This window comes from Panthera uncia, assembly GCF_023721935.1.
Source record: "Panthera uncia isolate 11264 chromosome E2 unlocalized genomic scaffold, Puncia_PCG_1.0 HiC_scaffold_19, whole genome shotgun sequence".
In the NCBI taxonomy this organism is placed as follows: Eukaryota; Metazoa; Chordata; class Mammalia; order Carnivora; family Felidae; genus Panthera; species Panthera uncia.
The window spans coordinates 16,928,102-16,939,676 of NW_026057588.1; the positions used below are offsets into that span (position 1 = coordinate 16,928,102).

The 11,575-nt window shown below is 56.5% G+C and overlaps 1 protein-coding gene across 5 annotated transcripts in view; it reads right to left on the minus strand.

The window, feature by feature from the left end:
- Window positions 1-2,169: 2,169 nt before the first annotated feature.
- Window positions 2,170-11,575, minus strand: part of CD22 (CD22 molecule) — a 12,094-nt gene continuing 2,688 nt past the window's right edge. The window contains exons 2-14 of one of the 5 annotated variants that reach the window (XM_049621022.1): window positions 11,095-11,150; window positions 10,498-10,875; window positions 9,262-9,555; window positions 7,889-8,155; window positions 7,497-7,760; window positions 6,205-6,462; window positions 5,732-5,995; window positions 5,391-5,654; window positions 4,029-4,125; window positions 3,809-3,884; window positions 3,514-3,638; window positions 3,251-3,335; window positions 2,170-2,953 (exon numbers count right to left, since the gene is read on the minus strand). In XM_049621022.1, coding sequence (XP_049476979.1) covers window positions 2,822-2,953; window positions 3,251-3,335; window positions 3,514-3,638; window positions 3,809-3,884; window positions 4,029-4,125; window positions 5,391-5,654; window positions 5,732-5,995; window positions 6,205-6,462; window positions 7,497-7,760; window positions 7,889-8,155; window positions 9,262-9,555; window positions 10,498-10,875; window positions 11,095-11,128 — 2,538 coding nt within the window. In that variant the 5' untranslated portion in view covers window positions 11,129-11,150 and the 3' untranslated portion in view covers window positions 2,170-2,821. Of the gene's footprint in view, window positions 2,954-3,250; window positions 3,336-3,513; window positions 3,639-3,808; window positions 3,885-4,028; window positions 4,126-5,390; window positions 5,655-5,731; window positions 5,996-6,204; window positions 6,463-7,496; window positions 7,761-7,888; window positions 8,156-9,261; window positions 9,556-10,497; window positions 10,876-11,019; window positions 11,151-11,575 lie in introns of all 5 variants that reach the window. The other 4 variants (XM_049621021.1, XM_049621023.1, XM_049621025.1 and 1 more) reach the window with 4 other exon arrangements.

Here is an 11,575-nt window from a genome sequence, read left to right on the forward strand (position 1 = left end):
GAAAGCAGGGCGTGAAGGGAGACGTGGGATTATCAAGAGCTCTACTTCGGCCCTGCCCACCTGGCGGTTCAGGTCTCTGCCCGCATCGCCTCTGAGGAGGGCATTCCCCGGACCCTCTCCACATGGGCCTCTCCCCTGCTCCGGGCTCTCTGCCTTCATCTTGTGTCAATTCTAGCACTCAAGACCCTGCGACATCAGATTCGCTAGCTCCTCTGCTGGCACGTCGGTCAGTGAGGGTGAAGATGTCTGTCTGCCTCGTCCACTGCTTGTCGAGTACATAGTAGGGGCTCGGTAACTGAACGGGTGACCAGTTGTCTGGGCCCTGGGAGGACAGCGAGGCCCAGGGCTGGGTGGAGGGCCGCCTGGATCCTGGAGTCCCGGCTTTCGAGCTTCCTGGTCACCTGCCATGCACACCTCAGCACCGCCTGGTGACAGCCACGTCTCTCAGTCAGCTGGCCACGAAATAGGTTTCCGTCAGCCGCCAGACTCGGACGGAATGAGGAGACACCCGCTGGTTGCCAGGGAGCCTGTACAGGCCTCCTCAGGTTCAGGGCCACCTTTAGTCCTTTGAGGGGACCCTGCCCTAAAACCTTTTGGGCACCCTAGATTAGAGATCCCCAAGATTGGGGTGATGTCGTATCTTTTTTGTCCCCCAATAACTGGTCTGTGTTGGATGCATTGACAGGTGCTCAGTAAATATTTGCTGAATAGATGGTTGAATGGTTGAATGATACTGGACCTCATGCTTGATACAGAAACCCTCTCACTTAAATAGTTCTTGCAGTCTCTCCTTCCTCCAGAAATGCTAACGGGGCTCACGAGAAATCACACTGGGGACAAAGTGAGTTGATGGGGGAAGTCAATGCCTCATTGTGCCGCAACTTCAAGGATGACCAGAACGTGGTCTTTCTCAGGGGCACCTGGGTGGCTCGGTTAAGCATCTGACTCTTGATTTCCCCTCAGGTCATGATCTCAAGGTTGTGAGATTGATCCTGCTTGGGATTCTCTCTCTCTCTCTCTCTCTCTCTCTGCTCCTCCCCCCCATTCATACTTTCTCTCTCGCTCGCTCTCTTTCAAAATAAATAAACATTAAAAAAAAAAAAAAAAAGAACATCTCCTCAGAGAACATTCTGGTATTGAGCAGATGGGAAGGCAGGGCAGGGAAGAAAGGTGGAACTTTTGGAGCACCCACCACAGGCCAGGAGTTTGCATCTTCTTGCTGACTGATTAGACACCCGGTTCTGCTTCTAAAAGAACAGGCAGAGAAAGGTCGGAACTGAGAAGCGGAGGGGAAGCTGGAAGGACCTAACTGGAAAAGTCCGAATTCGTGAACATAATAGGGAACTGGCGGCAGTGACGATAGGTGAAAGAAACGTCGTGAGGTTTCTCAAGGTGACTGGCCTTCGAGAAGTTCTTGGGCAACTGTGGCTGTTGACCGAACTTGGCAGGGTCACTTTTGAGAACAGCTGTGAGTGATGAATTGGCTTCCCCTTCTTACATTCTTCAAGAGATGCAAACAAGATGGGAATTTGGTTTTTTAGGGACTTTTGGCTATTGTGTTAAGTTTCTTATAATGTGACTCCAGCATACGTATGACTGTACCTCACTTCCTCTCTCTCTCTCTTTTTTAAGTTTGTTTATTTTGGAGAGAGAGAGAGAGAGAGAGAGAGAGAGCGCGTGCGCACGGCTGGGGGAGGGGCAGAGAGAGAGGGAGACACAGAATCTGAAGCAGGCTCCAGGGTCCAATCCAGCAGCACAGAGCCCTACGCGGGGCTTGGACCCACGAACCGAGACATCGTGACCTGAGCCGAAGTTGGACCCTCAACCGACCGAGCCACCCAGGTGCCCCTTTCACTTCCTCCCTTGAACCGCCTGCACGGTAGGCAGTGGCACCTCCATTTTACAGATGAGGAAACTGAGACTCAGATAAACTTGGTGAACCTGCCCAAGATCGCTCAGCTGGGCAAGCAGAAGAGTCAAGACTCGGGCTCGCACTTGTCCGCCCGCCGGGCCAGTGTACCGTTTGCGACAAGACGACAGACCCCCCAGTCCGCTGATTCGGTCCTGAGGTTACCTTGACTCCTTTGCCTTCTCCCCAGGCCCCGTGATGCCCTCTTCATCTCCCCGTCCTCACCCTGACTCCACAGGCACGGGGTCTTTGAAGTGGTATCCGAGCTGTTTTTATTGTGCAGCTCTGTGTTTGTGACACGTCTGTCCACACCAGCGTGTGTCTCAGACCACAAGACCCCTGAGGCGTGGGGCTCAGCAGCGTAATCCTCTCCACGTGGAATGCCTCGCTGACACGTGGAGAAGCAACCAGCGGGCCAGCAAGTCTTTCCCCCTCAGTTCTGTCCCTCCTTCCCTGGGCTTTGCCCCAGAGGCAGACGTTAGGCATAGAATTAGTGAGGGGACTTTCAGAGCAGGGGTAAGGGGGCCAAAGGGATGGAGAGGGGACGAAAAAAGTATAGTAACAAGCCGACCCCAGCAGGGACACGGCCAGCTGGGGATGGGTGGTGGCAGACGGCGGGGGAGGGGTGGGGAGGGGGGGCTGTATGGTGCAGGCTAGGTGTTTAGATGACTTTCTGGGTGGAAAGGAGAGCGGGCCAGGAGCAGACCTTTGGGAGGGCCAGGGCCCCCGGCGTTGAGAAGGAAGGCTGTCTCTGGGCGACGCACGAGGTTCTGTGCACTGGCTGGGGTTTCGGTAACCATGCGAGTGTGCCTGCGCGTGTGTGTGGAGGGGAGGCTGGGGCCTGCTGAGCAGCAGGGGCGGGGCCTGGCCCCAGCGGTCCCCTGGCGCCTCTGCTTCGGCGGGTTTGGCTCCTCAGTGCTTGAGGGTCACGTATTCCACCATTTCCTGGGCCAGAGGCCGCTCCCCAATCCCAAGACGAACGAGCTCGGAGTAATGTATCCCCTCGTCTTCCGGACTCTCTGGAACCACGTTCTCATAGTCTCCCTGCAAAAGGCACGGGGTGTAAGGTTGGCCTCCCGGTCGCCAGCCCCCCTGGTCTGCATTCCCTGCCTGTCCTCTCCTTGGCTCCACCCGGGGGTCCTCCTGTCCACACACCGGCCGCGGTCTGCGTCTCCGACTGGGAGGCGCTACCCTGGCTCTGACACCTGTGCCTGAGCACCCCTCCCACCAGCAGCCCTGGCCCCCACTGAGGCCACCGAGTCCCTCCCTCCTGGGAGTCACAGCTGAGGCCAGGTCCCCCACCCTCCCCCACCCTCACCTTCCACAGCCCCGCCCTCTTACCACTCGATGCTTCTGCACCACGGAGTAAGTGACCGTGTCGTCCCGGTTTGGGGAAGGTCCCTCTGTCTCCGGGGTCCCCGCATCTCTGAGAGGGAGGGCAGGTGGATGGCCGCAGATGAAGTATTTCGCACGAACTCCCCTCCTACTTCCAGCTCCCTTAGACCCCGAGAGCACCCCGGAGCAGGGCCTGGCTCCCGTGCTGGGCACAAAGAGGGCAGACAGGACACGAGCCATTCCTCCCTCCCAGGACCCTCACTCAGTACCCAGTTATTGGTGCGTCGGCGTCACCGACAGGAAAGCGCAAAGTCGCGTAACTGATGGCATCTTCCATCACCGGATTGTAGCACCCCAGGGAGTGAGGGTCTTCGGAGAGCGGGGCCCTTCGAACCTGGGAGAGAGACGGGGTCTCGGCTTTCACCGCTCCATTCTCCACCAAGACCCCCTCCCCTGACCTCTGACCCCCACACCTCCCCACGGTGCTCCTTGCATCCCATCTTCACTTGGTCTCCGCTTGACTTTAAGGTCTGCCCTCCGTTCCATCTTTCTCCCATGTCCTACCTTTTTATTCCTCACAAAGAAGCTCTGCCCACTGGAATTTTCCTGGAGCCCCTGCTGGCTCCGTATCTTCTTCCAGCTAAGAAACAAAATCCCGCTCGGTGAGGCTCAGGGGGATGGGAACAGGACCCCGTGGAGTCGGGCATGCGGGGTCGACAGGATGGCTAACGGGAGTCACTCCAGGGAAGGAATGAGGGAGAGACGGGCCTTGGGAGTTGCTCACCTTTTCTGAAGCTTGACTCCCCAGAAGGCCAGGAGGAGGGCGGCCAGGCAGAACCCCACTCCCACGGCCACTCGCCTGCCGATGGTCTCTGGGCTGTCTGGTGGGGGGAAGAGCGACCATGAGTTGGTGACACTGCATCTCTCAGATAACCTCTGGCCTGCAGCATCCGCCTGGAAGGAATCCTCAACCTCTCTGCCTGGCCGCTGTCCTTGCCTTCCAGACTCCCCTTCCACACGCAGGGGACGTGATGCAGAGGAAGGGAGAAGCCAGTCCCTGCCTTCTGGGCCCCATGAGGAGGCAAGGGCTGACTCTCCTGGGAAACACCTGTCTTGTGACGGACACAGGTGCACACACAGAGTACGCAGTAAAGGCTACCGCTTGGCCTTATCAGAATGTAAAATCACTTGTTCTTTGACGTAGCAACGCCACGTAGAAATTTATCCTGCCACTGTCCTTCCTGGGGGCCCAGAGCCGGAGACGACACAAGGCCGTAGGGAAGGCACTGAGCGCTTCCATGCATGGGAATACACTGACAAGGCAGCCCTGAAGGAAAGAGGCAGGTCTCCGGGGTGTCTGCAAAGTGGAGACCCCAGAAACAGGTTTTTATACAGTACGCTGCATTTCCAAATAACACTGCTCAAGCTGTCTCCCTTCAGCATCCAGCTTTGCAGGGCACGATCCTCTAAATTTAAAACCATGGCTCCAAGTTTAATCTGCAAAAGCACAATAAACAAATTAAATATCTTCCCTATTGTTTCCAGACCCTTCAGACACCCTGTACCTGTGCGGATAGAGAACAGTCTCCAAGTGGTATTGTTACGTGGGGAAATAAAAGAACATCCAGGGCAATGTGTGGGCTCTCTCACGATTTGCGTGACGAAGGGTGTATAGGCCTAGATCTACTTAAGCGTCTTGCGCGTGTAGAACAGCTCTGTGAGGAGAAGCAACCAGCCGCCGGGAGTGAGGGCCTTCAGGGAGAGGGTCGAGTTCTCAGGGAGAAAGAAGGGAGAGGGGTCTTGCTACCATTTACCCCCTAGTGCTGTTTTAGCTTTACCTTGTCTTAAAAAAAAAAAAAAAGCTAAAATCCCAAAAGATAAAAAGAAGCAGCCTCTCAAGGGTGAGACAGAGAGAGACAGAGAGGGACCCAGTAAGAGCTCAGCGTGTCTGGAAAGCGGGGGCAGCCTGAGAGGGAGCCCTCCTAGAGAGAGAGTCAGGAGTGACGGGGAGAAAGGGGGAAGAAAGGTGAGTGGGGGGGGGGGGCAAGGGGGGTGCCTGGGAGTGACGCACCAGGTTGCCCCCAGGACTGGGGCGGGGGAAGGAAGGAGAAAGAGGGGTCAGAGAAGAAGAGGGAAGGAGCCTTACAGTAGACAGTGAGCGTGCTGGGGGTCGACTGGCCCATGCCCAGCCGGTTGATGGCCTGGCACCGATAGGCTCCTGAGTGCTGGACCTTCACGGGATCCAATCTCAGCATCTGATCATAATGCTGGAGGTTTTGGTTTTTCCAGTCAAACCAGCTATACTGGAAGATGGGAGGGTTGGCGTCACCCTCACACGTCAGGACTGCCTTCTTCCCCTCCATCACTTTGTCCTTTGGGCCGATGGACACACGCAGCCTCCTCGGTGCATCTGTAAGGAGAAGCGAAATCAGGATCCAGGTGGCCGGCCACCTGCTCTTCTGTCTGTCTCCAGCTCTAGCCACTCACACAGCACTTGGAGGACCCTGGGCTCAGACACGGTCTGTCCTACGGAGTTGTTGACCAAGCAGTTGTAGTTGCCGGCGTCTTCTGGAGAGATGGCGTCAAAGGTCAGGTCTCTTCCCTCCTTCAGAAAGATTCCATTTTTCTGCCAGAAGAAGCGGACGTCTCTGGGGCGGCTACTCGAGAAGTTACATCCAAGGAGGACTCGGTGCCCGGAGTGAATGTCAGAAGGGGGGCTGATCTGCTGGACCCTGACATCTCTTGGGGCATCTGGAGAGCAAGGGCCTCAAGGGTCAGGCTGACCTCTTGGGCCCCTTTCCCTCTTCTCGCCCCCAGGACCTCCTCTCCCCTGGGCCCTGAGGCCAGACGTTCAGCCCTCAGTTCTCTGTGAAGGTTCTGGCCCAGGCCCCAGTCCCCTCCCCCTTAGAGCCCATACCCCAGCTGGCCCACCTCTCCGATCCCCTTGCCCGCTCACTCACACAGGACATCCAGGCTGACAGAGGGAGCCCACGAACACCACTGGTTGCAGGCCGCACAGGAGATTGGTCTGGCGTCCCAGGAAACTTTCTCAATTATCAGCACCTCGCGTAATAGTTTTTTCCAGGAGCCTTGGAAGTTCCATTCGTATCGGCTAACTTCGGGATTACTGGAATTGTAGTTACAGGACAGGGTCACACTGTCTCCTTCTCGAATCGGTGTGGGGTTTTGAATCACTGCGGTTACCTCCTTGGGAGGATCTGGGAGAAAACCAGAGAGATGGGCGAGGGAAAGTCAGCTGTCCGTCGTCACTACCTTTCCCGGCGCCTCCCTCTCCCCCACCCCTCCCCCGCATTCACACAGTTCCTAAATTAACCGAAGGAAGCCTCGTGCTTCCCTCTTGCATCTGCGTGAGGACAGAAACCCCGGCCATTTGGCCTGGCCCCGGTTTGAGGCAGGATGATGTGGCAGTTCAGAGCAGAGCTCCAGCAGAGAACGCGTGGTGCGTGGGAGACAGAGGCGCGCCGTTTGCGGGCCTCCGCGTGGGCCGGGGGCACAGAGTCAGTTCGCTGCGGTGCAGACGTTCGCTGGGGGAAAAGCACAGCTCTGGAGCCAGACTGGCAGACGCCGTGACTTACAGCTGAGTGATCGTGGGCCGTGGGACTCAGTTTACTTATCCATCAGGTGGGGTCCTAAGAGTACCTAACCTTGTAGGATCACTGCGAGGACGAAATGAGCTGAAGCAGCCAGGGCAGGGCAAATGCTTAGTAAACGCCGCTGCCGCTGGGTCACACGCTGTCTAGATGTTTGGGATTGGAGCGTCCCCATCAGAGTATCTGGCTCAGACTCTGACATCCCAGGGTCCGAGGATCAAACCTATGGATCCTCTCTGTCCTGGGCTCGACTCACTGACATGATTCACCGTGTTAAACAGGGTCTGACCTCCGATGGGGAGGTGACGAGACATTTTGCTCCAGTTCTCCTCCGACACATCGGGCCCCTCCTGGGGCTCAGCCACTGCCTCGTGATGCCGAGTCTCCGTGTCCCTCGTGGGGCCCTGGCATCTTGCTTTCGTTCATTCGACAAACATCTACCGAGCACCTACCACCAGCCAGACCCTGTTCTGGTGCCGGGTGTACAACTGGGGACGACAGCGAGGCACCCACCCCAGGGGCTTACACGTTGAGAGACCCCGGCCTCTGCTTGCCACCCGTTCGAGGACCCAGGGATCCCCTGTGCTCCATTTCCCTTCCTCCTTCTCCCTCTAGAACCCAGAAGCCCTGTGACTACTCACACTGGACATCTAACTCAGCTTCCTGGCCAACTTGTCCAGTACCAAGGCTGTTTTCGGCCAAGCAGGAATAATACCCAGCGTGCCCGAGGAGGACCGCTGGGATCTGGAAGGTCTTGCTTGTCTGTCCGAGTACTTTTTTCTTATCGTGATACCAGGTGTAATTTGTTGGAGGAGGGTTGGCCGGTGACACACAAGTCATCTGTACTTTATTTCCCTCCTTAGCTGGTGAGGGCAAGATCTCAACCCTGGAAGATTCCGGAGCATCTGGAAAAAGCCCGCAGAGGCAGAGGAGGGAGGTGAGCCAGGGCCTCCCTTGCTCACCTCTCAAGGACCTTGGTTCCACCCCCTGCTAACTCCCTGCCTGCCCCCCTCCCAGCTCCCAGAAGGCTCACAATATACTTGAAGGTCCACTTCTTCTGACTGTCCTGAGCCTATTTCATTGGAGGCCTGACACTGGTACTTTCCACTCATCTCCTTGGTCACAGTGGACAGAGTCAGCGTGAGTGTCTCCTGCTCCCTCAGCAGGGTCCCATCCTTGAGCCAGGCTATTTTCTGGTAGCCGGGGTTGCTGCTGAGGACCTGGCACGTCATGGTCACAGACTTTCCCTCTGTTACGATGGCTTCTCTGGGGGTGGCCTCAATCTTCAACTTTGGGGCATCTAGAGGAGCAGGGGGCGCAGTGGGAGAGGGGGTGGGACCTCTCAGAGGGTGTATCTTGGTGGGAAGTTGCAGGGCTTTGATTCTGATAAAGCGGCAGTTAAACGTAGTGTGTGCGTGTGTGCGGCCACTCGCGTGACCCTCGTCCACGGGGGGTGGGCTGGCCCCAGCATCCAGGTGACTCTCACAGACTCCTAACTTGTCTCTGCTCTGCGCACGCCCCCGGCTCTCCAAAGTTCTAGTCACCGGCAACCGGCAGCCTTCCTAACACTGTCGCTCGGACTTTGTTACTCCCCTGCTTGAAACCATTGTGTGGATTCCACGCTCAGAATACAATCCCAAACCCTGCTGCAGCCCGTGAGATCTGCCCTTGGCCCTCCTTTCCTCCCGCTGGGCCCCCTGCTCTGTCGCAGGCACACCGAGCTCCTACCTCGAGGCCCTCGTCCTCGTTCTTTCCTCTTTCTGGAATCTTCTCGCAAATAAACATCTGCGTGCCCCAGACTTTCCCTTCCCTCAGGTTCACCTTCCTCAGAGAAGCCTCTATCCCTCCCTCCCTCTGCCCTTGCCCGGCTTTATTTTCCCACCCTACACTCATCCCTGCCTACAGTCAAGTTCTCTGTTTCTTTGTTACTCTGTTTCCTGTTTGTCTTCCCCTCTGCCATGCTAGCTCCAAGTGGGCAAGAAGTTTGCTCACCGCCAGAACAGGGCCTGGCACCTGGGAGGCACCCAGTAAATATTTATTGAATAAATGAATGAATGAGGCACGAACAATGATGTGAAACCGCCTCTTACCCCGCCCACCACCTCCCCCTCCCGTGTAACCACGTGATCTCAACTTCATGTCATGGCTCGAGGATATTCAAGTATTTTATTCTGTTAGATAGACCAAAGCAGATGCTAAGATGAATCCGTTCCCTGAAACACTGGGGCTTGATAACGGGGGTGGGGTGGGGATGGGGCCGTCGGGGGCTGGGGGGTGGTGGAGAGCATGCGGCCCTGATGCCTGTTTCCTTCTGTGTAGGTGCCTGGCACCCTTGGTGCCCTCGAGGGCCGGAAGAGAAGAGACAAGGCCCTCGTCCTTCCCCGGGGGGCCCTGGGGGACACTCACGCTTCACATCCAGCCCCACGCTTTCCTCGGAGAGTATCCGCTCTGCTCGGGGGTCCCAGAGCTGGCAGGAAAGATTCTTGCCGTGGTGAGTCCACTGCGGCCAGAAGGTGAGCTTGCTCTGTGTGGACACGATCTTGGTGGTCAGGAGGGTGGAGGTGACAGCAGGCTCCTCCAGGGACCACTTCAGCTGGATCTGGTACCCAGGACAGGAGAAATTCAGCGAGCAGGTCAGAGTGACTTCCTGGGACTCCTGGATTTCTGGAGGGAGCTGGATGTGAGGTGAGAGAGGCGTCTCTGCAAAAGAGTAGGGGGCCGTGCTGGGGGCCTGGGAGAGCGAGGGCCCGTGTGCCAACCTCTCACACCTGCCTTTACACACCCCCAGCCCCAGGTAACCCCTCAGGAGCCCCTCGCCGGTCCCTTCCGCCTCTGCACCTCTCTCCCGGCTGCCTTTCTCTGCTTTGAATCACTTTTGCTCAGCGGAAACACTCTCTCTTGTGAATGCCGCCGCTCCTGAGGAAACCCGTATTCTATTTCATACGTACTTCGTGCCCCCTCCCTGATGTTTGCTCCCTAAACATTTTTGACATGGCTCCCCCATCCCAAATGAATTTTACCGGTTTAGGTCCCCACGCCTTTCTTGGCTTTGCCGACAAGCCTGCGTTTGTAATGACCTCCACACTGGAGACCTCCAGAGTGGCGCTCCTTCAGTGGGTGCTGTTAGTGGGCCTGTGTGTCTCCAGCTCTCCCCGGGGCTGGGCCACCCTGAGACGACAGGTCTGAAACCACAGCTCTCACCCCTGTGTAGCTGCTTAGGCTCCCCCCCACCTCCCCCACCCCCACGGAAGACACAGGCTGTGGGGTGGAGGCCCCGGGCCCGTGCTTGATTCATCCCCTACATGTGTCTCATTTAGCCACGAAGGCCTAATTAGAATTAATCACCAACATTAAGGCATTGGGAGATTTTGCTTGACAATCCACATTTCCATCTTCTCGTCAAAAATCAGGCCACCTGGAACCCGGATTCCGGAATGGGCGGGCGTTGAGTGGCAGGTGGGAGGCCCGGGGAGAGACCAGAGCTCTGGCCCCAGCCCCAACCCCAGCCCCATTATCTTGTGCTGCCTGCTCACTCACTGGCACCTCCGGCCTGGCTTGCCACCCCGTCCCAGGGGCTGGGTGTTTTCCACCTCCCTTCTTGCCAGAAACCGAGGCAGAGAACCCCATCCCCCAGGGCCTTACCAGAGACGTTGAGGTCTATTTTCTCCATCCATTTGTCATTCTTCGTTGTCACTCTCAGCCCAAGACAGCCACTGTCATTGACGGACACAGGGTGGATGTGTATGGTACAGTTGGACTTTTTGTCTCCCAGGAATTGAACCCTCTCCCGGTGAGGCAGAGTCTTCCCAGCCTTCGCGGTATCGTACAGGATGGTCCCACTGAAGTCCTTGCGGGTCTCGTCATAGTGATAGTTGTGGTACAGGGTCAGGTTTTCTAGCATTTGTCTACTCCCTGGAATTTTGTAGTCACAGGGAATCCAGACGCAGGCCCCATCCCAGGTGTAGAGGGTGTGGGGGTGCTCAAACTTCCATTGAGATGAGTCAGAGAAGGCCAAGTATTCTGGAACCCACCACAGTGATCAAAAAACATTATTGAGGGGGCATAAGAGCTTTCAAATGAATAAAGAATCCCCTCTAAAGACAGAGGGAGAGAGGAAGGTACACACACACATACCCTGCCTGTCCCCTCCTCCCCAATACTTACTCTTTGCTCCAGAGCTTTCCTCCTCCTCTAGCTCCCACAGACTCCCAGAACCCAAGCCTAGGCCACAGTCCTTACCAAGGAGCAGGAACGAGGGGCCGAGGAGATGCATGGTGCTGTGTCTGGGCAGGAGCCTGGGCCGGGAAGAGTTGTCTTTGAGCCATCTGGTCACTTGCTTCTTTCAGATGGCTTTTCTTGCTCACCCACCAAACTCCAACCCCTCTTCCCTGATTCCAGGAGAACCATGTCTGCTTGCCTTGCAGGATGTGAATTCTGGATGTTCATGGGGCCTTTTGTGGGTATGCCATGTCTATTCTCTCAGCCTAAGAACTCTGTAAGACTAGCCTGTCTCTCTTTCTAGCCCTCCTTCCTTTCTTCCATCCATCCTTCCATCCATCCTTCTATCCATCCATCCATCCATCCATCCATCCTTCTATCCATTCATACATCCTTCTATCCATCCATCCATCCATCCGTTCATCCTTCTATCCATCCATCCATCCATCCATCCTTCTATCCATCCATCCATCCATCCGTTCATCCTTCTATCCATCCATCC